Genomic DNA, 23,979 nt, shown 5'->3' on the forward strand with positions numbered 1-23,979 from the left:
GTCATGTTAAAAACAGCTTCACTTTATTTATTTTACTGTAAACATTTCAAAAATAAAGTGCATTGACGCTCATATTGTTTCTGTTGAATCTTGTGTCAGAGGATCATACACAAACACTGTGCTGGTGTTGCATTACCTGAAGATCATCTCTCGATTTCATTTGTTATCATTATAAGCTATAAAACATCACTGAAGTCTTTCGTCAGTGCCTGCATGTATATGTACGCAGTAGTGAACAGTAGTACCTGCTCTCAGAAACAGTCAGCAGTGGTCTGCTTTAGTGCCGTTGGTGACAACTTCTTCATCAACAGCCACACTTGGATTTGTGCCAGATCTGGTTCCCTTGGTGACGCTGTCTGAGCCGGTCACCGGGCACGCTGGCAGCTCGCCCGTCACAGCAGCCTGAAGGACGGCCAGCCAGCGCTGTTTCAGCTCCAGACTGTCGCAGGCGAAGGTGTGGGTGGATGAGCACTGGTTTAGACAGAAGCAGGCGTGGCCCTGGAGCTCCAGAGACATCCGGGGGGATCCGTCCACTGTGTAGCCCTGCAGAGCGATGCTGGACAGGGCTTTGACATCCTGGAGGTGTGAGTGGTAAGAAGGGACGAGTGCAGGTTGGTTTCGTTAGTTAAAACTACATTTGTTATATCAGCCTAAACACTCAAGTGAGGCAATGAATTAGAGCCTTCTGATCCTCATCCCTAACTTCATCCTGTTTGCCCAAATGAAATTCTGACATCAGGTCCTCTGGAAGGAATGGATCAAAAACAGAACAGCAGCATGTGTGCAGTAATGCAATAACTTGTCATAGTGACATAAAAAATGTCCCTACAAAAGAATCCAAATAAGTTATAATAATGTAGTTATTGTATTACTTGGGAATTTAATTATTACATTTTGAAGCATTTTAGGGGGATATTCTGACACATTTTCATAAGTTTGCATTATTTGGCAGATATTACATTAAGAATGCTCGGTCCACAGGAGGCTGGCCTCAGCGATGTTAGATCCTTCACCTTCCTGGTCTATAAATCATCCCACATCAGCTGGTTTGTAATCATGAACATGCTGTGTGCAGGCATGACCTTGCAGGATTTGTGGATAATGAAGCAAATATTTCTGAAACTTTGCACAAGCTCATGTTGAACATCAACATTATACAGTCATGTAGATCACAGTGTGGAGTTCATGCAGGTTGCTGGACTGTCTGAAACTCTGCTAATTAATCTCAAGTGTGTGTGTGAGAGAGAGAAAAATGAGAGGTCTCTACCTGTGGGGCTGCGTACAGGTGCAGGACCAGCGGCTCAGTCTTTGAGATAACAGACCACACCCTTTGCCAGGTCTTGGCGTTGCCACCATACTGCAGGAAGCTGCTCATCACAGCATCACTGGACACCGGGGACGCCTCCATCTGGGTGAGATCACAAAACAAAAAACATTTCATTTTCCCCCATGAAAAAAAAAAATCACACATTATAATGTCTACATGTTATATCCTCACGATGGTGTATTTATTGCAGCCAACAACACAATTCCTATTTTCTGTGCTGAATGCCATATGGCCAAATGGTTGATATGGAATGAGCAAAACAAATATGACACACTGTAAGATTCATTTGAATTATTTTATGTTTTCTCATACTAGTCACTGAAGGGTGCTGGTTGCATCCAGTGAAGTGCTGATAAATAAACTGGCCTCAAAGGTCATCATAAGGCAAAGAGCCAAAAACCAGAAAAGCATAATTTTTCTCCCCACAAAGGACTCAATTTCAAGTTTCACATTACACACCATGAAATATACTCAAAAACATTAATATCAGCCAAAAAAAAGTGACTTGAGGTGGATTTACCGTCCACTGCATCCCTGGTTTCATCTGAGAAGCAGCATCTCCTTGAGGCTTTCCAGACATAATGAGTGAAGGAAAAATATTTTTAACTTAATCTTATGTCCCAATGAAAGCATTATTTGCACAAATTTAGATATTGCATCATTTAATAGGGTGTATGTCATCTGTTCATATGAAAGCTAAAGCCTGCTCACGACCCTTGACCTTCAGAAAACAAACAGCAGTTGTTGGTGTGGTTTGCCGTTCACCTCCAGTGTTCCTCTCTTCTTGCTGTCGGCTCTTTCCCGTCTGTCCTGACCCGTCAGGATGGAGTAGCAGACCTTACACACTTTGTTCAGCTTGTTGCCGTCGTACTCTAAAGCCACCTTGTTGTCCGAACATTTCCAACACACCACCTGAGAGGGCACAGAGAGACACAGGGACACCAGCAGTTAGGAGAAATCACCCAAGCAACAACTGGAGTCAATCCACTTTGTAGAGTCTTTCAGCAAGACAAAAAAAAAAAAAAAACAAAAAACACCAGCCTGGAGAAAATATAATGAGTCATATCTGAGTGCTTGTCAAAGACAGAAGAAATAAAGTCTAAAACATAAACAAATCGCAGATCTTTATTCTTTATCAGACGTCAAGTGGGCTTTTGAGAGGTTGAAAAGGACCGTTTCATCCTCTAAATGGAGTTATAAACAGAAGTTATATTTCTAAAAAGGGTGACAAAGCCAAAGTGAGATTACAGGATGTGTGCATTTAAAAAGGGAGGCTGTGAGACAGTGCTGCTGTTGACACACAGTGGCTTCCTGCCACTGTTGATGAGTCACACTGTCTCAAGACCTATTTATTCAGCACCACTTACTGCCTACTTAAGAGGAAAAATGCACCCTAAAAACACAAACATCGACTGGTCAATACCATGCATCGCCAGGTCCATTTTGTGGTTTGGTGCTGTGTTTTTGTTAGTGCTATGGGGTAACTGGTCAAACAAACAAAACAAAACAAAACAAAAAAACACATTAAGATATTTCTGAGCTTCAGTGGTTGATAAGAGTAAGCTATGCAGCGAGCATTTTAACCATAAAGGGCAAACATCACATTTTCTTCAAAACAGTGCATTAATAGCAGGGGATGATTCAGGAGGAAAACACAGGGTGGAATCAAAAAACCAACATTTTTGTTAAAATTTTTTCCATTTAAACTTGCTGTATTTTGATGCATTGTTTGTGCTGATGGTCTGATGACCAAAATGTTTTCATCATGTAACTTTTTCACTTGATGTAAATGTTTCTTTCATCTGATTAGCCCCTTTGTGGATTGTTGTCAGTGTAAGATTTTTTTTTTTCCGATGTTGGTATAAACTTGTTGCACTGCACCATGTACCCATACTCCCTTGGCATTTTGGGAAATGTAGGAAACTACCAGAAGCAAATACAGCAGATGGTAGGAAAGTGGATACCCCCCAAAAAAGCAAATTAAAAGCCAAGTAAAAACATTTGATCAAAAAATAACTCCTAATTTATCACAGATTAATATATAACAGTGTTAGAGGATACAATGGTGGAGTTTGTCTTTAACCCCATTATTATTCAGGCTCTCACACACTTGTGCATGGTCTGACTTTGGCTGTGTCTTAGTTTCTTCTTGTACTTGATCTGTCTCTCTACTTTTACTGTATAATCCCTCTTAGAACAAAGCCGGCACATCACTCACACAGCCACAGGCTCGGCAGTGGTGTCTCCGTCTGGTGAGGGCGTTGAAAGGCTCCTGGCATTTCATACACATGGTCACCTCGTTGTCCCTGATCCAGCGAGGGGCACGTCGGCCAAGCTCCTCTGTCTGCAACACACATGCGTGTCAGTTTTGAGCCAACATATGCCTTACCTGCCCACACTGTTTTCCTGAGAACAAATACTTACTGACACTTCCACATCCAGTTCCTTAGAAGCCAACTTAAAGGTTTCATTTTTCCTTTGAAATACATCAATGGCTCCCTGAATCACCTGGAGATTAAAGAAAATTCTTTAGAAAACTGATGGAACTAAATCACCTTCAATTTATCTCACAATTAAAAAAATACTCTTATACCTTTATCCATTCATCACAGTCTTGTTCAGTGCTGAGGAATGAAAAAAGAACAGTATAACTAAGTGTTACATTTGATATGATGCAGAGTTAGAAGTGATGTTAGGTGGCACAATCTGATGCATTTGGGTGAAGGTGAAGGTTTCATTTTGGGGAAGCGGGCACAAACAGTAAGGAACATATCCTGAGGAACTGAAACAGAAAATCCCGTGTCTGTCTCCATACTCTCACACACCTGGCCTGCAGCTCAAGGGTCCTCTCCTTTCCAGAGACCTGGAAGGTGTGTGGGTGGTCTTCATTGGTGGTCCGTTGCACCTGCATGCCCTCCACCCCGATCCGGGTCCGCACGGTGTAACGCTGCCCCACCAGGCAGAATTTGGGAGTGCAGCACAGCAAGAAGTTGTTGAACTGCGAGGGAAAGTGTATCACCTTCAAAACCTCTCATTTTTGCATAATTGAGTTCTTTTAGGTTTCCATTCTGTGATCCATGTTACATGTAAAGATTGCAAAGGTGAGACGAACAGTGCCTCGGTCCATGAAGGAGAAGTAAAGACTACGACTGACCAGGAAGAGGTGCCTCTCCATGGCAGACATGTTCCGGGCGGCAAGCTTGAGGAGGCGACCTTCCCGGAGGAACTCGTTGGCCGGGTTGACCACCTCCTCCTCCCCGACCATCTCATAGATCTCCAGCAGCCGCTTCAGGCTCTCCTGCAGGGAAGGAGAAACAGATGGAAAACTTTCCTGTGAAGACTGCAAAGGGTAACAAGAACTGTAGCATCCACTGCAGCTGCACACTTAATTATTTATGACTGAACTGAACTCGGTATCAGTTTCTACAATTTATAATCACTAAGCTTATATAGTAACCAAACCCCGACACCAAATCTCAGTGAGACCTGACCTCTGTTGGTTAATGCTTGGTCTTTGGCAGCAGGTGATGTCACCACCTGTTGTACTCTATGGCTCATGACTTCAGCTGGCACCACAGACCACCATTAGACACCATCAGGCTTCACAGAGATTTGAGGTGGGGTTCAGTTAGTCATAGCTGTTCAGCCTTAGCATTCTCAATTAAATAATCTATCTAAAAAAAACTGCTCTTGTTGACATTCAGGAGATCAGGATATTTATTATGATCAGTTTGTATAGTTTAATATAGTTCATTATGTTCAAATAATGCAATGATTCAACACAGTATGTTCTGTAAATGTGTAGTGTGTTATTAAGACAACATACAGCTTTGTGGATGGCACTGTTTGAGTGCACGGCTGCCATGGAAATGGTCTGCAAGGATTCTGTGGGAGAAGACAAAGCAAAAGGCTCAGGCGGCATGTATCTGACAAAATGAGCTTTCAGAGACAGACGGGCGTTTAATTGGGAAAGAGGTGCCATAAAGGCTAAGAACAAATATACTGGGCAAGTACAAATGTAATGCTCAGAATGGAGAGATTAATTAATATGGTATTAGAGCTGGTGTTTGTCAGATTTTCACTAAAAGCAAGACAAATGACACAGGTGGTCCATCTTTAGAAATTCATCTACTGCATGATAAGTGTCTTTATATAAGGAACTCCCAAATCTGCTATTCTTCATTAACATGTGTATTACTGGGTACTGAGTGTCCAACTCACTGTGAGCAAGGCTGTATTCTGGATTATCTTCGGGCAGTTTCTTCAGGTAATCCCTGAGCAGCAGCTCGTAGCGGGGAACCCTCTGGACCGGCTCCAGCATGTGGTGCTGCAGCGTCAGGCTGCCACACACCTCCTGACTCTAATGGCCAGAATACACATAAACACGCAGACAAAGCTTATTTAGTTTTATTTTTATGTTGTTTTGACTAATTGTTCTCAATTTCAGTTTAGTTTTAATTCATTTTTAAAGTGACTTTGCCATTTTTTTGAAAATGTTTAGTTTTAGGTTCTGTTCAGTCAAAAAGGTAAAAAAAAAAAGTAGAATGTAATAAAAACTCACTTAGGACAGGTGAAGTGTGTCAGCCAATGAGTGTGTGTCATTAGCCAGAAAAATAATTGGAACATAGATTTCATATCCACCCAAAATACTAGACCTATGTATGAAATAAATTGACAGATGAAAACTTCTCTATAATACAGTTTCAGTTAGTTGTCATTTTTTGTAAAACCTAATTTTTATTATTAGTTTTTGTGATTTCATTAGTTATTAATGATAACTTTGATGCACACACACACACAGAAATACATCAACACACTGCTACCCTTAAGAGCTCTGTCTTGCATAGGAATGAGTTCTTTGATACTGATCTGTGACCGGTTGCATATATTTACTGAGACAGAAATTGATATAAACAGAAATTGGTCTTGCTTGAATGCTTTTACATGCAAAATAGCAGCTTTGTGCAAACCCGAGTATATGCTGTTAGAAATACCCTTTATTGTAATTCATTAATATGAGCACTATTTGAAAGCCAAATCTGAGGTGTGCTCATTAAAACACTTATTGCCTTCCTCAAACGTACTGGATATTGTTAATTTTGTTGCAGCAGTAGCAACCTCTACTGTATATCAAACTCCCAAAATCTCCACCTCATACCTTCAGTAAAATGTGCACCTGGACAGTAATACCTGGATGTCCTGGATGATGTTTCTGAAGGCAGCAGAGCGCTCCATCCAGGTCCTCACCAGCTCCACGGCCTGGTCAAAGTTCCTGATGTAGTCTGCGTACATCCTTAGGAAGGGGGCGTGCTGCAGCATGACCACGCCCAGGCCTGGCTTCTCACGCCTACAGTTGGCGGCAGTGGGAAGGTGAAGGGTCAAATAATGTCGACCAGCATGGCTTGAAATTATTGTCTGCCCTGTGCAGCTTTTTAAATTGTCAGATACCACTGTGGTTTGATGGTGTTTACCTTGCTACCTCGTTTAAGTACTGAATGTTACATGTATTTGTGTCATGAACACGCACCAGTGGATTATGCAGTTTTCCAGGTCGGGCAGCAGAAACTGGCTGTGGAAGGAGTGGATAGAGGAAATGTTGGAGAAGATGTTCCTCACCACCTCCGCAGGAAATGAGCCTTGTCTCGCCTCCTCTGTCAGACGTAAGCAGAACACCTGCAGTGGACGTTTGAGAACCACACTACGATCATTATTTCACAAAGACATTTAGTGTCTGTCTCATTCCAGACTTCTAGATGAGGCTTTCAAAGTCATAAGACAACAACCTGACTGCAATGGCAAACAGGAGGGGGTAAAGGGGGCATCCTTATCATGTGCTACACAACAGTGACAAATATTCTCACCTTAAGTTTTCATGCTAGGAGCGAGTTATACAGTTGATGGATCCAAGAAAAACTTTTATCCCCAAATCTACTTTTTTCACAAATGAGAAAAAAGTTATCCTTTTTCATTTTATTATCCTTTTTAGCATCAGTTGCACTGGCGAGATCTTGTTGGGGACTGGTGATGAACTGAGATGAACACACATCTTGAAAATCTTTCTGACGCTGACTGACTGATGAACCACTGTACTGCCAAATGAAGTGCCATCTGTTCCTCTCCTATATCAGGTAATGCCTTTATTTATTTATTATTTCATAACATGGAGCAGAAGGATGCCAGTGTGGCTACATAGTGTTAAGAACAGGAAATTTAAAAATTACTGGCAATGTGTGATAGTTTGATAGATCTATCATAAGTGATGCTCAATGATGCATTACATTTATTTATATTGACACCATATGTATTTTGACAGCTTTCAGATATGACATGAAGCTGCTTTCAAAATGTGATATCATCTCATGTTCATTTGATCTCGTCAAACCCAACGTCGAGAACACTAACCTGGTCCAGCAGGTGGAGGCGAGCCACGTAGGCCCTCTCCGTCTGCAGAAGCTCGTTGGCCACCTTGTACAGTTTCTGCTCTACACTTTCCTCATCGTTGGGCTCTCCTCCTCCAATTGTGCTCGTCTCCTCTGCCATCTCTTCACATTTAGACCCGTTCTGAATCCTCCCGTCCGTGGATCTCTCCTCATCTTTTTCTCCATCACTCGGTCCCTTCCCGTTTACTAATGTGTCCTCTCTTTCCAGCCTGATGCCATTAATATGGCCTGTGGGACGCTCTTTGTCACTGCTCAGTGGATCGGTCATTGCTCCGTTTGCGGTATGATTGAGTCTATGGCTGGCCACTGCTTTGGTAGTGATTGTAGATACACTGCAGTTGGCTGATGGCAGCGGTTTCAGTGGAGAGCGTTCATGTTTCTGAGTAGCAGGGCTGAGGAAACAAAAGAGTCATCAATCATAAGTTATTTACATAGCTTGGTCCTAGACAATTTGTATTTTTTTATGCAAACAACAGAGGTATTTGTGGTGCAGAAGTAGAACAAAATGAAAAAAACAAACCTGCTCTTCTCCAGGTGAATGATCAGCTCTGGCACACTGCAAGATGTCCATGTCCTGCTCTCCTGTCCCTCCATCTTAGCTACAGGACTCCTCTTCTGTCCTAGCAAAGATTTGGAGCTGTTGGCTGGGCTGTAGCTCCCCGTCCTGCCCTGAACAGGGCTGGGGGTCCGCAGCCTCCCCCTGAGAGGGCTGTGGTTTCTTGGGGACAACTTAGCAGGACTGTGCCCTCCTTCCCTCAACGGGCTGCAGCTTTGAATGCCTCTTTTAGTCGGACTGGGGACTCCTAAAACTGGACTACTTGCTGGACTTGGAGTCCCATGGCCATTTCTTACAGGGCTGATATGGGCTCCAGAAACTCCATTCAGTAAGCTGCTCCCCCCTGCCCTTCCTGTAGTAGGACTAAGGGATGCTAGACAGTTCCTTGGTGGGCTGATGTGGGAAACAGACACTCCATCACATGTGCTATTTGCTCCTGCTGCTTCTCTGCTTGGACTCTGGGCTGCGTCTGAGCCGTTAACGGGTTGGATTCGTTTTTCTCCTCTAATGGGACTGTGGGTCTGATCCGGCTTGATCTTCACAGGGCTCTGGAGGTGAGCTGGTTTGGGAGGCACTGCAGGAAGATAAATAAGAATATGGCTGGGTGAACTTTAGTAACACTCAATGTGTTGCAATGTGTTGGCAGCTATAGCTCATAAAGCAACATGTAAGGTTTCTCACAAGCCGTAAGCGCCAACTGCTGATTTCAAACTCCTCCTACCAAGCTACTGGGTGCTAAGCTTGAGGCTTCTCACAGCTAAGTAGCTGTTAAACTAGCTCTATTTCTGGGTCCATGCTGTGTCCATTTATCGCTTGTAACTGTATGCGTTAATAATAATAATCATAATTTCTCCCCCTATTTTTTTTTTTTTTTTTTTTTTTCATTTTATGTACTCTGATCTAAACAGTTGGCTTTAGGAAGCAAAACACCACTGTTCTAAAATAAATAAATAAATAAAAAATAGAGAAGTTTTGAAGTTTGGGATAAATAATTAAACATTTGAAAAATACTACAATACGATGGTAAAACATCCATAGAAAAAACTATCATTCATCATTAAATTCATGTTGCCATATTCAAGTAGGCCGACTGCATGGTAGTCTTACAGTGAAATTAGCAAGAATAGTACTTATTCATAATATAAGATTATTACTGGACTTCAGACCTTTTGGTTTGACAGGAGATCTCCTGGTTGGGCTTCTTTCATTGGTGTTCCGGTCACTAGCCTGATCACAGCTGTACGACCCACACACACCACTGCCCACACCTGGAAGAGACACACACATTTCCTTAGTCATTCCCACCATCTATACTAAATGGATGAAATGTAAACTGCAACACTTTCTGAAAAATCTACTGTGCTGAAGGGGGGAAACCACATGTGCCACTTCTTAAACTGCAACCGTTTGGACGTTATGATTCAATGGTGTTGTTCCTTTTCTGAGCTTTTGACTCTGGCTGCCAAATATGTTACATGCAGACACGCAGAAAACCCATGATCTCACTGCATGCAGCACCACTAACACCACTAACACACTAAACAGAGCTTCCCTGTTTTGCATGGATGGCTGGCCATCTGCTCAAATACTGCCCTGCCCGCTAGGAAAATGGTGAGGGAAAAAATGTATATATATCACCATCTCTATGCATGTACACACATAAATACACACACACACACACACACACACACACACACACACACACACACAAACAAATGCAAGCACATTTAAGTATAGCATCAGCAGTTAAGCAACTGTTACAAAATCCTGCGTGCCACCACTCAAGCAGAGGCTACAGCCAATGTACATAATGTACCGGGCACAAACTCATTTTTGTCCATCAGACCCTAAAAGCATCATGGTTTTGATTTTATGGTTTCTTTATGATTAGTTATGGACAAAAAAATCTGAAACAAAGAAATTAACTGTGATTGTGATACTACTACATGCAAAATATAAGCATGGTGTATACATCATACATATGTCTCCGATGCCATTTCATTATTCCTGGAAATTTTTCTGTGCATCTGACATAAACACTTGTTACAACTTATTACGTTCAAATTGCATAAACCTGCTCTTTCCTTACCTTAAGTTTTTTTTTCCTGGGCTTTAATTCAAGATTATCCCAAACTTGGAACAGAGAACAAAGCTCACCAGCGCACTCCTGGCTATGCTGAAGTGTGACGAATCTATAGTGGTCATGTGCAGAAGTGTAAGGCCTACTTTCTCAACATCCTGACACTTCTCCTTTTTCACTTCTGTCTTTTCTCCACACAAAGTCTACCCTTTGCCAGGCCTACGAGTTCTGTCACGGTGCTGATAAAGAGACCAAAAAAAACCCCAAAAAAACATCACAATCATTTTATCAGACAGCTCTACTTTTATGAATACAGAGTAGCGCTTCAAAGGCTGCTCTCTGACTTCTCTATTTGAAGTAACAGTGCTGTCACTACCGACGAGCAGCTTGCACACTGCAGATTTGCCGCATCTATTTGACTGACATCGAGGTAGAGCACAAAATCTTGAGAGAGAGACACATGCATGTTGAAGAGCTACCTGCCGGCAGCATTTTGAATTATTCAAAAGCTTCCACCCTGCGAGATTTTTTTTTTTTTTTTAAAGGACTAGGATGAGTATATGAGAAATTGAAAATAAAGTGTGTTTAATGTTTGTGAGTTGAGTAAGTAAAAATGTTTATTTATTTTTTTTGAGTCCAAAGGAAAAAAAAAGTCTCTGGTGCATAGGTTCAAAAGCTCAGAAATAGAAAAAAAACTTGAAGGAGATTTTGCACTGAGGAGGCCAACTGATGTCAAAAGGACAAAAAGGATTTATTCCATAGTGATATTGTGACAAAAAATTGCAAAAACTGAAGATGCGGAAAAATAAAATGTTTAAGTCAACAAAACATAGTAAATTTGTGAGTTGAAATTAAGGAAAAGATAAGCCTCTAACTGAGTAGGTTCATTTAATTTCTACCTCTGAACTGTCAATCGAGGAGAAAAGACTTTTCTTTTCTGCACAAAGAATAGGGTAGAAAAGGAAATGTTCAACCGGACATGCATATTGTATAGGACAGACTTATTAATAATCTGGTGCATAACACTTTAAGGCACACATCAAACTGCACAACTGCATGTTTCAATTAACCTTACACCAAGCCAAGAATAATTTTCTTTATACTGCTGCTTAATGGAGTGTAGTGTTGAATCCTGAATGCAACAGTACCATCGGAGCAAGAGAGACCTTTTGCTTCTCCAGTGAAAACTGTTTCACTGAAAGCCTCTGTGGGAACAGAAAGTCTTTGTGTGTGGGTTTTTTCTTTTTCTTTTTCTTTTTTTTCTTTTACTAACACTAGTCTCAAGACACACTAGCAGGCAAAGTCCAGGCTGAATCAAGGGAATTACCGCAGATTGTACTCCAGTAATCCAACAAGCTGAGACCACTGCTTGGTGGGAAAATGTATGCTCATGCAAACAGGCGCCAAGTGTGCCCACCGACATTCAAAACGCACACCGAGTGGATTACATACAAAAGCAGCATTATGATGTGCAGCCTGGTTTACCAACAAGCTGCTTGTGCAACAAAATAGCTTATAACAGCATTTAAGACTGCTGGTGTAAGCCACACACAATGCATTGAAATCTATAGGAGGCTGGTGGCGAGGAAGGCTGATGCTCCTGCCAACTGCACCGGTCACCATCACATATCTCACAGTTTGAGTTGATGCTTCAGAGGGCCTAAATTACCATGGTGTGTTCTCTTTTTTCATAATTAGTGTTTTGTGGGACTTATTTTTCCTAGGTGGGAGATTATTTTCATTTATGGTATCATAATGTGAAGGCCTTTGAGATGGTGACTGTGATTAAGAGCTACGGAAACTAAATTTGAGTTGCCGAAACTCAAAAGTAGAAGAACCAGGCACTAACTTATCACCACTGCAAGTAGACTGCTTCATTTACACATGTAACAGTGCAGCGTCTTGTGACTGTGTACCTTTACAGGAGTTTGCTTGCTCATTTTAACATCAAATGCACGGGCATTTCAATGACTTTCAAGTATTGTCTGGTGAAATTCAAGAATTCATAATTGTCCTGTTTGATATGATAAAACACAATGAGATAGAGATGCTTCATTTTATAGAAATTGTGACCATGTCAGTAAATAAATAAATAAGCAAAACCCTTAATATTAAAAGTGCTTTTAAATGTGTTAATTATCACCACTAATCTCCATGGCAGGGTTGCAAAATGCAAAATGACACATAATAGGCCAACAAGATAAAAATAGCCTGCCACACCTACAAAAGCATTTCCTCTCATTTAAAGACTTTCCAAACCTTAAATTTGAAATGTGAAGTGATTGTACAAAATATTAGGGACACTTAATATACTGATGAATTGAACCCAATAAGAGATAATGGCAGAATCTCCTATTGGTTTTCCTTATTAAAACTGAACTACAGTACACACACACACACACACACACACACACACACACACACACACACACACACACACACACACACATACACAAAACGTGAAGTTAGCCAGTGGCACAAATCCCTTTCAAAATAAAAGCACCTCACCTGTATGTGAGGCGTGGCCGTCCGCATCACCTTTCACCTTCCGCCTCACCGCCACTCGTCTGAACTCCTCGGTGTCGTAGGAGCCGGACCTCAGAGTCAAACTGTTCCTCTTCTTCAGGTCGAACATGGTCAGAAAGTAGCCTCACCTTCACCAGAGACCGCAAAACCGCTAACGGGGAGAGTATTTCAACCGGACAGGGAGAGAGGGAGCCAATTAAGTGCCGGTTCTCTGCTGAACAAAACTCTGTGCACACAGCTACTAAGACCATTCACAAATTAATTTGTACGACAAGCACCGCCCATTGATTAAATACCCACACTCCCCCTAACAAGCCCATTGGTGGAGGGGAATAACCAATCAGAAGCCAGGTGCAGTTTTGACTGTGAAGGTAATCTGGAGAAATTAAGCACTTCGACCTGCTGGAAGAGGGATGTACAGCTCCCTTAATTTCTGGGACAAACTGAACTTTACTCTACTATCAAGACAAATAAAAGATTTTTTAAAAATGGTTGCCTTACAGTCAATGGCCACTTGATTAGGTCCCCCTGTACAATCTAATACAATCCAATACAACTGTTCTGCTGTAAAATTTACTTTTCTGATGCCAATAATGCTCAGGTTTTCTTTTTGTCACAGTAATAGAGGCGTTCATCCAGTTCTATGTTTGGCATTGAGCTCATAGTTAGTGCTGCTGTTGTACCGGACTGCATTTTATTGAGAAGTGTTTCCACTATTCTGTCCCCCTCATTGTATATATATATAGGGAGGACAAAAAATTAGAAACACCTCTCAATATAATGTAGTCCAATACAAGACCTCTGCAAACTACAACCTCAATAATAAACACAGAATTAAATTTACGCATTCACCACAATGTCAACAAAAACTGAACATCATAAACATAAAAGATTGTATTTATGACAGAGCTGCTGCATTGAACTGCATTACATTATACAGGTGGACCTGATAAAGTCGCCATTGAGTGTGAATTCAAACTGGACTTCCATGTACTATATCAGTGTCAAAAAACATTTGGCCAAACTACATGCAGGTCAACACTCCAGTAATGCCTTAAAAAATCTGTTTCTGATAAATTCACAGTTCATTAACGTCGGTTCCATTGTATTGATACAATGTATCCATCCATATGTGCTCTGTTCCATTCAAATGATACAATGTGTCAGTTCATGTGTTCCATTCTACTTATTTCAGGACCAAATTAAAGACTGATTATCATACATGATATACATGATATACTTATCTCCACTTTTGTTGATATTCAACACTCTCCTCTATAGGTTCAGAAATTTTAGGTTTTCCTAGTTTCTGAAAAGTTGATATTTGGAGTGGTTTTCACCAGGCAGCGATGAGGGGTGTTATTTCCTACCACCACTGGTAGGAAAAGGAAAGGTGTTATCATAGCATTCACTGTTTATTTGTAGTAATTTATGTCTGCATTTGAAGACTATTAAAATAATCATTCCTATAATTGCACAGAGTGTTTTGCTTGACTTTAATACCGTTACTGTAAAAAAGAGTGTGGAGAAACGTATTGAGCTGGAAAAGCAAACACATGATTTCCTTCTTGACAATGGGTCTTTTATTTCTCATTTGAAAGGCAGGCTCTTCAGAAAAAAAATGTCTCAAAGTAATAATACACAATATTGCAGACTGGTGTTTCTCTTCTTCATAGTGTCATCAATATCCTACGTACTGCAGGTTCAACATAGTGATATGAAATTGTGCAAAGAAATAAACTCACTGCCTCATCTGAGACTCAGTTACATCAACACCATTCTTATTTCTGACTGTCCCTCGCCACGATATGGGCTTGCAGTAAATATTTCCTATTAATATCCCCGACACTGCGATTCTCACCATATACTCTACTGCAAGGAGCACAGCGCACTTCCAGACTGTTTGCATTTCACTAATACTGCACAATGTGGTGACGTCAAGAGGCGAACTATGGCCCCTCATTATGTAAAGCTTTCAGTGTACGGATTGATCGGAGCTTAAAAACGTTGTGCCTGGCGTGACCTCAAAAAAAAAAAAAAAAAAAACCTTGACTGAGCCTGAGGGGTATTGTTTCTGTCAGCCTAGACTCGACTAAATCCAGATATTGAAATAACTATTGATTTTCACATAAAGTTATTAGAAACAATCCAGGTAATTGAATTTTAAAAAGTCAGCTGAGATCCAGTTGGGAGCTTTTGGGTTCAGGCTCTACCGAGGCGACTGCTGACACTGAATCTTTGGCAGTTTGTCCAGTGGTTCTTGGAAAGGAATCAAAACTCAATTTATCAGACTGGTTAGGTAATAAAATCCCGCTTGACTGCAAAAGAGCATCTACTGTATGTGTGTAACCAAAGAAATCGAGCGGCTGTCTTGAATAGTCACCTTCTGTCTGCTCTTTTGCAGCATTTGATATGATGGTAACAGTCACTCGCAACCAGTTTCTGGAATGCATCGATTGAGTTTGTGCTTGTTCTTCAGGGGATAGAGAATGTAATTTTTTGTTTTTTGGAGGGACGGACAATAAATATGAAAGGGCCTAAAGATGAGAATGAGTGGTGTGTAAGGCTGTGTAAGAAAACATCTTCCAAAGTGCAATAGAAACGTTCACAAAAAGCAGCGGTGTGAGCGGCAGAACCACAGAATGCACAATACAGTTTGAGTGAAACCCCACTGTCCTGCACATGAACTCACAAGACAATGATTTGATTTGTTTCACATCAATTATAACCGCTGAGTCCTATGTCCTGAAACTGCATTCACTGTAAGCCACTCTGGGTACGACTCCAAAAATGTAAAATACAAACGATAAAGAAATTTGCCCTAGCAGCGACGTAGTTGCACAAATGCAGATGCAGCTTGTGCAAATGGCCAAATAATCTTTGGTGAAGAGAAGCATCACATAGCGAGCTGGTAAACAGGGCCCTGAAATTGTTATGGCATTATGTCTGCAACAGTGCCAACGCAACAAACTTGCATGCATGCTTTTCAAAATACACACAGGGGCTTCTGCCCAGTCAGTTCATAACATACTTATGGTGCCTTATTGATTGTAGAGTGATACAATCAGGAAAACAAATTCTGGGAATCCTCGAACCAATAATTACACTTACACTAACAATAATCACACAATAACCGTGACATGAAAGATTTGATAATGCAGTACACCATAAATTAAAAGATGAATACATGGATAGATAGGTAGAGGTGATAACCGTGAGTCAGTGAGTGAGGCTTCGCTATAATGTGACAGTATCTCTCATCACACTGCAACCCAAAAGTCAGCCTGGCACTCCCTCTAGAGGCATTGCGGGGTGGTTTTCTTTCATGGCAGGGTGCTGGCTTGGCTTTGCCCTGCAGATGCCAGTAAGGGGTGTGAGTCTTCTCGGTGGACAGTGTCAGGGCTTAGTGGTGGGAAGGCTGTTGGTCCATGAGGATGGAGACACCAGAGAGGAAATGAGGAAGCCAGAGAGGAGGCACTCATGGCAGGCTGCTGCTGAGGGGATGTGGGGTCGGTGATCAAACAGGGGCGATACAAGGCTACAGAGGGAGAGAGAGAGAGCAAGGAGAGCAGACATTGTGCCTGACCATGACTGGGCACCTAAGTAGAAATAACTGGTGTGATCATGGTAAAAACACATAAGACACTTGATGTTAATTTGTCAGATAAGTAACTAGTATTCAGTAAGTAATCACTGTTATGCCACTATCATACTATGCTATTTAGGTTAGTTAAGTTAACCTAGCTGACCTCATGATTGTTATTGTCATGAATTAAAGTTTAAAAAAAACAAACAAAAACAAAAACACACTGATGTTCAGATTTTTTGTTTACATTTCAACCAAAAACTGCTCTTGGTCCCGCCCACTGAAGTTTAATTCAACCAATAAGATAATTTCTTTCTACAGAGCGACTCTGGGTCTGAGGAATGCCTGTAAAACTAAAACTAAAGGTAAAAGTAAAACTCTGTGTTCTGGTCGAGGTTAAAACTAAAAATCTGTGTTCAGCTCGCGTTCAGTTTTATTGGTTAAAAATGTATAGTGAAACTGTTACGTATTTGTTAATTACACAGCATGCACTCACAAAGACTTTACCTAAGACTGAAAATATGAACCTTTAAGAAAAGTCATTTTCTTAATTGAAGGGAAAAAAGAAAAGAAAAGAAAAAGGAGACATGATTTCCTGAATGACTTGACCCTGGTAAAAGCAGATGTAAGATATCTGTCCTGAGCCCGTTTGGCAGCAGAGGGCTCCAGCAGGTGGTCTGACTGGGATGTTGCTGTTACCTGTGAAATGAGCTGCGGAGGCTCAAACTGTGATCAGCTCTGAGGAGGGAACGAGGTACGGCACTGTGGCAGAAGGCTACTGACGATCTGCAAGAGACTGACAACGTTAGACATACAGAATATGCTGATACATTTGAACACTGCAGCACCAATCAAAATGGCTAATCTGAAAAAGAACAACTTAACACTTACCTGAACATTGGCATGGGATGGTCAATAGATTTGATATTTTGGAAAAAGTTGGAACAAGTGTTGTCTTGTTTCACTAATTTGTGGCAATTATCCACAGAAGTAAGAAAATGTGTGTCCCAGTAAGGAGAGAGGCAATAAATCTCACCCAATCACAAAATACGACAACACACAAAATCCAGTTAATTTATACATGATATTTACAGTGTATGAATAGTAACATAACACTATACAGCTTAAGCTTTAAAATACTCAGTATGTACACGTGCATATAAAGTGCTCCAAAAGCAAACAGGCATCTGACACATTCAGTGGTATGACATTTAACAGTCTCCCCAGGATGGATGTTTGAACAGCATGGCATTAGCACAGAGTTGTTGCTTGTGATGACAGTATGCCACAAGTGGAAAGCACAAGAGAGTGTCCATCACGATCAATGAAACTTGGACCACGATGTGATTAAATTTTGATTCTTAATCGTCTGCGATATGTTAGGATAAGTTTTGCAATGTGATACTGTGAGATTGGTGTGTAGTTAGCCCATACAAACGTGTCTCTGAGGCACAGCTGTTAAGAATGCAGAAATAATCTGATCGGTTGAGTTAAAATCAAAATGGGTGGAGCCAACATACCATTTTTTTTTTTGTTTGATGGTTTTATTTTGTTTTAGCAAAGCACCATGAAAAAGACAAGGCGTAAGAGAGCAGGAGGTAGGTAATATTTTAAAGCCTAACACTTTTGCTACTGGCTATCTCTGCCAGGCAACAGCCTGGGGGGGATCATGGGGGATCAGCCTAGTGTTTTTTGTGCGCAGTTATGACTGTATGATCAATCACTTCTCATGGCTGCAGTGATTCAAAACCTTTGAAAAACCTGTTTCATATTGCAACTGAGTGCTAACTCTTCACTGCTCTTAACCAGCTGGTAGAGGCCGCGAGTAATTAACAACTGCCTCAGTTTGGAAGCTTGTTTTTTTTTTTTTTTTATCATTATTTATTCATTTTTGTCAACCCATCATGTCTTGTTGCCACAGACTCAAATGTGTTTACAATCAGGTCTTTTTGCCAGGGGTTCAAAAGTTAATGTACGTTCCAGCGCACGTTAGATGGCAGATTATTTTGTTGGCATTTTCACTTTGAAACTGACATTTTAAATCGTTGGGCTTTTAGAATTATTCTGGTCCAGATTTGCACGCGATTGTCCAGAAACTGTGGCTTGTATTCATTCATTCAAACATTTCATTACTTATCACTCCTGGTGGCGTCTTATTGCCTTTCCTTCAGTCCACTACTTTGATACAGACACACACAGCCCGTCCAGTAGCTCTTGTTCACCACCCACATGCCCACAGACACACCTGGTGGAGATCTGCACTACACCGAGTGCACTCTTCTAGTTGAAAAAAAGTTATCATATCATATCATAAATGTTATCATATTACCATGGCAACTTATCTTGGTTAGTTAACTTATTTTGGTAATTATTTCAAACTAGCCAGACTGGTAAGATAAGTAGCAAGCCTGCTGACCTTTCAAGATCATGAATGTATCAGCCATGAATGAATGCAAAAAGAAGACATGGCCATTAAAATGTTGCACTGTATTTATATTTTCTGTGTTTCCCATTCGTGTTCTTTTTTTTTTTTTTTTTTTTTTTCATCTTAGAAATATGGCTAAAGCGAGTCCCTATTTCCATTCAGAGAAACACAGAAATGCTTAAACAAGTTTTATCACAAATTGACAGGACTATCTTTTTACTGGAACACCAAAGAAATCCACAGATAAGACTATTAACAATTCAGAACGCAGCACTTTTAATAAGACATTACTGCAGTACATGACACAGGTTATCTATTCTTTTCGAATTAATTTTAAAGTTGTTTTAATTGTCTATAAAGCACCAAATTGCCGCACAACATCTTCACGTTTTAAACAAGAACACTGACAGACCTGCTTTATGTCCTGAAATACCCCAACAAGCTTTTAAACAGTAATGGCAATTTTTAAAAAAAGACGTTAAAGATATTTTTTATTAATCTGTTGTTTTAAATCAGTTTATTCTATGTGCATAGGATGTTCACACTTCTTTTATTTTTGTAGTCTTACTAAGCTATTTTAATTTTATTTTATTATTTATTTTGCACCAACTATTTTCCTGCTTGAAAGTGCAGTAGTAATGTTTAACTTTGGTTTACTCCACTTACTGTTTTGATTTATTATGTGAAGCACTTTGGGTGATAGTTTTTAATGAAATATGCTGCAAAAAATCAACCAATGATGTTATTTCTGTCTTGAGCAGTACCTCAGAGAAATGTCTGTATGACTAAAACTCTAATTTGCATTGCAATATATTGAAATTGATCATAATTTGTTTTTAATTTGGCTGCAGTAATAATCTGAAAAATAACACGGCTACTGAGTGTGAAAGCGATTAAAATCAAATCATATCAAATTCTTAATGACATTCAAGGCCTTTCCGAGCACACACTCAAAGACTAGTTTCTTCTATTTTCAGGAACATCATCTCTGAAATTTCCGTATGACAACATTCATTATAGCCTTGAAATGGATGCCAGTTTAGCCATACAAAGTTAAAGGGGAGAGTACCTCGGTATAATACTTTTGTAATATTTTTTTCCTAAAGTTTGTCTACATAGATTTAATTTGTAGAGATGATGGAGCTGCATGTATCATGGTCATTTTGTAATTCCACATATGGCCATCACTGCTAATACACCAAAAACAGCTGTCAGCCAGCCTCCCGACTGACTTCAACACGTGTGCCTGTTCTACGAAATTTATTTCTGTTGGCTCCCATCCCACATGGATCGCCCTGAAGCAACGAGCAGCGGAAAAGAAACCGCTCAACTGATATTTCAAGGGAAATTGTAGATGTGGTTGGAGGGCAGAAAACAACATTTGACAGACTTGAGGTCCTCTTTCATTGGCTGAACTTTACTCATAAAAAACCTTGATTTGTTGGACACAGATTAGGTTGATATGTTCAGTCGTGTGTGTGTGTGTATGTGTGTGTTTGTCTTCAAGCAGAGTGGGGTATCACAGAGAGGAGATCACACTGGTTTCCTTCCTTTAGCTCAGCCAAAATGCAAGTTTCACCCACCGGAGCTATCTAATTTTGCCACTGCTACCCTGAGCGCATTTCTTCGCTTCACCTTTTACATAAATCTAAGTCTGTCTTTACTAATACCACTTATCCTGTCAAGCTGAAAATAAAGAGAAAAAATAACAGGTCAAAGCAAAAATCAGTAAACCCTGCAGTATCTCTGACTAAAGCACAGACCTTAACAGAGCATTGGCACCACAAACTCCATTTCCACAGCTGAGGGTGTGTTTTAAAAAATCTAGTGAATTCACCAACTGTCAATTTTACCAGAAGAAAAAATCAACTCTGTTATTAACTATGAATTCAGTACAGATCAATGAGGAACACCATGTGGCTAACCCTCCAGTTCAACACTGACTGCAATGTAAAACATTAATGTAAAACATTATTAATGGATGTGCAAATAAGAAGTCATTAATCAAGGCTACATGATACAACCAGTGCAAAGAGGACTCCTGTTTGTCAAATGTATTTTGCTCCATTTTGCATGTGAAATGTCTTAAATGACAGTATATCACTTGGTAAAATATTATTATCTGTTGGGAAGTTGACACAACACTGTGATAGCCTTAGGAGGAGGGAAAATAGGGAAGTGTAGGAGCATGATTTGGGCCAAGGCTGGCAAAGCCAAGTTCCAGAAGAGCCAAAATGAATATTGGCAAATAAAGACACCTGTCAAATGTGTTTTGCCCCATGTTGCATACTGAAAAGCACTTGTGTTGAAGGCAAGAGGGTGTGGCTGTCTACAGTATAAGACAAGAGTCAATAGTCAGCAGACAACAGTAGAACAGTCTCCATTGATGGGTAAGGAAGGAAAGACGGTGGTCAATAAGGGTTCCAATGATTAAAAAAAAAAAGGAAAGAGAATGGACATTGGAGGAATGGCAGAGGGTGGAACAGTATTTGGCAAAACCTGTCTTTTTGACAACGGCTAGACAGTGTGTCAAGCTTGCCATCCTCAGGTACTGTCCATCAACAAAACTCATAACAGGTATTATCTGACAATGCAGAGTCATTGTGAACCTCACTGAAAGCAATCCCGGCCACAAAACACACAAACACACAAAAACCAAGGTCAAAACTGACGGTGCAGGCATGGGAAAAAAAAGTCATTCAAAAAAATGTTGTTTTTTTTTTGTTACAGACGAAGACAATAGTGATCAGCCATAGCAGGCATTGTTATTATTACACTGTGCAAGTATAGTAGGTACGGTAAGGCACACACATACACAGGGAATACGGTATCATGTGTGCAGAGTAGTAGGATCTCAGCTGTGAATTCGGCCTACCGTTAATAGTCACTTGAACTGACCCCTTTGCTCTAAGTTTAATCTAACTCAGGAGATCTATACTCTCTTTGAAAACACTGTCATGTTGCTAGTCGTCGTTCTGTTTTGGTTGGTAATTCATTCTAGACTGAATGAGGTGTGTCACATTCCCTGAGTTTGGTGCAGTGCCATGAATGAGCCTTCAGATAATCTGAATACATTCATTCTATGTTGCCAAACTTCTGCAGATGCCCTCATAGGCACAAGAGGGTGCTACAGTATTAGTGTACCAGTGCTAGCCTAAAGTCACCATAGTGAGTCATAATAGTCTCAAATGGCCTCCTCTCAGTGGGTGAATGTTGGGATACTGAGTCACAGATGTTTAGGTCTTGTGGGTTAATATGCTATTTTAACTGCAGCCAAATACAGGATGAAAATACCCATCGTATCATCACTTGGTCTTGTATTCAGTCTTTAACCTTATTTTTCTTGAGCAAGTAAAACAATTTCTAGGGTGTATGTATGTAACTGCAAATGAATCAGCTTGTTTCAAGAATTTGCTTGAACCAAATACAATAAGTCTAGTTTGGGGTCAAAAACGTTTGAACAAATTACCAAAGAATCAGAAATATGCCAATTTGTTCTGGGTTCAGATCTTTTGTGTACCTCTGTATTAAAGCTATGTGGAAATTGGATTGGCTCTAAACTGGGTTAGGGTGATGCAGGTCCAAAAGAGGAAACCTACAAATTAATATGAGATTCACACTCTCCCACAAGACCAAGATATATTTCCTATCTGGAATCATAAAATGATCACCCACCGTTTAGTGTGTGTCTTGCTTGAAGACACATCAGCAGAACCCAAATTTGATGTTACAGGTATTTAGGGCCTTCAATTGAAGAGCAGTTTTCCACTCACTACGCTACAATGGACAATACTACCTATTGAGGAGTAACTTAAAGTAGTTCTCCAACTTCGAGAAGCTGCAGATAAGGACACTAAATGAGGAAAAAGCAACTTAAGACTACTGAGACTCACCCCAGAGCTATCTTTGAGTCATATTGCTTATACTTTTGCTATGACTTCGTTGCGCGAAAACTACAGATCCTAAACTGGTCATGTGCCATGTTTGATTGCTCTCATCCTTCCTTCCTCTTTTTCTTGACCTAATCACAGATCAGACATAACAGGATAGGTTCTCCTCCATCATTTTCCTCCATACAGCCTGACTCTGGTTCAGACTGTTTCAGATCAGCAATTTCTCAAATTGAGGGGGAAGGAGGTCTGCACTATAAGAGCATCCAAACGTGAACATGCATAGCTGAGTATATGGCTATATTAAAGTGAACCACTGGGTAGTGCTAGAGATGGACCAAATGCTAAAGGCTGAGGTAATGACGTAGCAAGCCTGGACAGGGAATGAGAAGACTAGTCATCGTGCAATGCAGACTCTGATTTGGAAAAGAAATACACTCAGTCTGATTGTTTTGATGCAAACAGCAATCAGGAGTCCAATCTAAGTTACGTCAGATACACATGCCGATGCCTAGTCTGTCATTCCTCATCCACAGCAGTCACATCACACAAGTTTTTTTTTTTGTGTTCAAGATCAAACAGAGTGAGAAAAATCAGAATTGAAACATTTGCTGAGCATCCAGTGTAATAAGTATCTCATCCACAACTGGGAGTACTTGCGCTGAATGACATTTGGTTTACAGTATTGTGTGTATAGATAATTATTACCATTTAAAACAGAGTGAATATTATGTTGAATAGAGAATAAGGTATTTAATGTGTTGTGGCCCTAAATCAAACCTGTGAAATCAAAGTATCCACCAAACGTCCAGTTAAATATCTGAATGTCTCACTGTGTTGTGTTCACTTCATGCATGTGTGTTGTGAACCTAAAGGGCAAAACTAAAATCTAAAAACCCTCGTTAAAAAGTCTCTATTAACGTGCTGTAGACCAATCAGCAGTCTCTGAATAAAAGGAAGGCGGGGCCACTTGTGCTCCTTGTGTCAAATCCCTGAGCAAAGTCACTGAACATTCACAACCCATTGGCCGAGGCTTAGGCACAGGAAACAGGAAATGGAAAAACAGGAAACCACTATGTCCTCCTCTCTGTGAGCCCCATTCTCTCCGCCTGTTCGGTGACAGAGAGGGATGATGGGAGCTGCAGTTTT

At 40.5% G+C, this 23,979-nt stretch overlaps 2 protein-coding genes across 2 annotated transcripts in view; both read right to left on the minus strand.

The window, feature by feature from the left end:
* Position 1: 1 nt before the first annotated feature.
* On the minus strand, positions 2-13,184 carry LOC115354908 (FYVE, RhoGEF and PH domain-containing protein 4-like). The gene is made up of 17 exons (XM_030045424.1): positions 12,912-13,184; positions 9,490-9,591; positions 8,288-8,897; positions 7,730-8,159; positions 6,855-7,000; positions 6,518-6,674; positions 5,549-5,687; positions 5,154-5,212; positions 4,482-4,625; positions 4,153-4,325; positions 3,921-3,951; positions 3,752-3,835; positions 3,546-3,671; positions 2,093-2,239; positions 1,848-1,895; positions 1,268-1,408; positions 2-576 (listed from the first exon to the last, which is right to left on the minus strand). The coding sequence occupies exons 1-17, from the start codon at positions 13,036-13,038 to the stop codon at positions 262-264; spliced, it is 2,979 nt and encodes a 992-aa protein (XP_029901284.1). The 5' UTR covers positions 13,039-13,184; the 3' UTR covers positions 2-261.
* A 2,898-nt stretch (positions 13,185-16,082) lies between these two features.
* The window catches only part of LOC115355520 (protein bicaudal D homolog 1-like), a 39,710-nt gene continuing 31,813 nt past the window's right edge, over positions 16,083-23,979 (minus strand). Inside the window, exons 12-13 of the mRNA XM_030046361.1 lie at positions 17,215-17,301; positions 16,083-16,467 (exon numbers count right to left, since the gene is read on the minus strand). Of these exons, the coding sequence (XP_029902221.1) occupies positions 17,248-17,301 (54 nt within the window). The 3' untranslated portion in view covers positions 16,083-16,467; positions 17,215-17,247. The remainder of the gene's footprint in view (positions 16,468-17,214; positions 17,302-23,979) is intronic.

The sequence above is a fragment of the Myripristis murdjan genome, chromosome 23 (assembly GCF_902150065.1).
Source record: "Myripristis murdjan chromosome 23, fMyrMur1.1, whole genome shotgun sequence".
In the NCBI taxonomy this organism is placed as follows: domain Eukaryota; kingdom Metazoa; phylum Chordata; class Actinopteri; order Holocentriformes; family Holocentridae; genus Myripristis; species Myripristis murdjan.

Bases quoted from the DNA above. Each gene is read 5' to 3' on its own strand.
- LOC115354908 (XM_030045424.1), bottom strand. From the start codon at position 13,038: ATGTTCGACCTGAAGAAGAGGAACAGTTTGACTCTGAGGTCCGGCTCC. The intron at 8,160-8,287 runs GTTTGTTTTTTT...TTGTTTCCTCAG, and splicing joins ATTCACCTGGAGAAGAGCAG to CCCTGCTACTCAGAAACATG. The intron at 5,688-6,517 runs GTATTACTGTCC...TCTGGCCATTAG, and splicing joins ACATCATCCAGGACATCCAG to AGTCAGGAGGTGTGTGGCAG.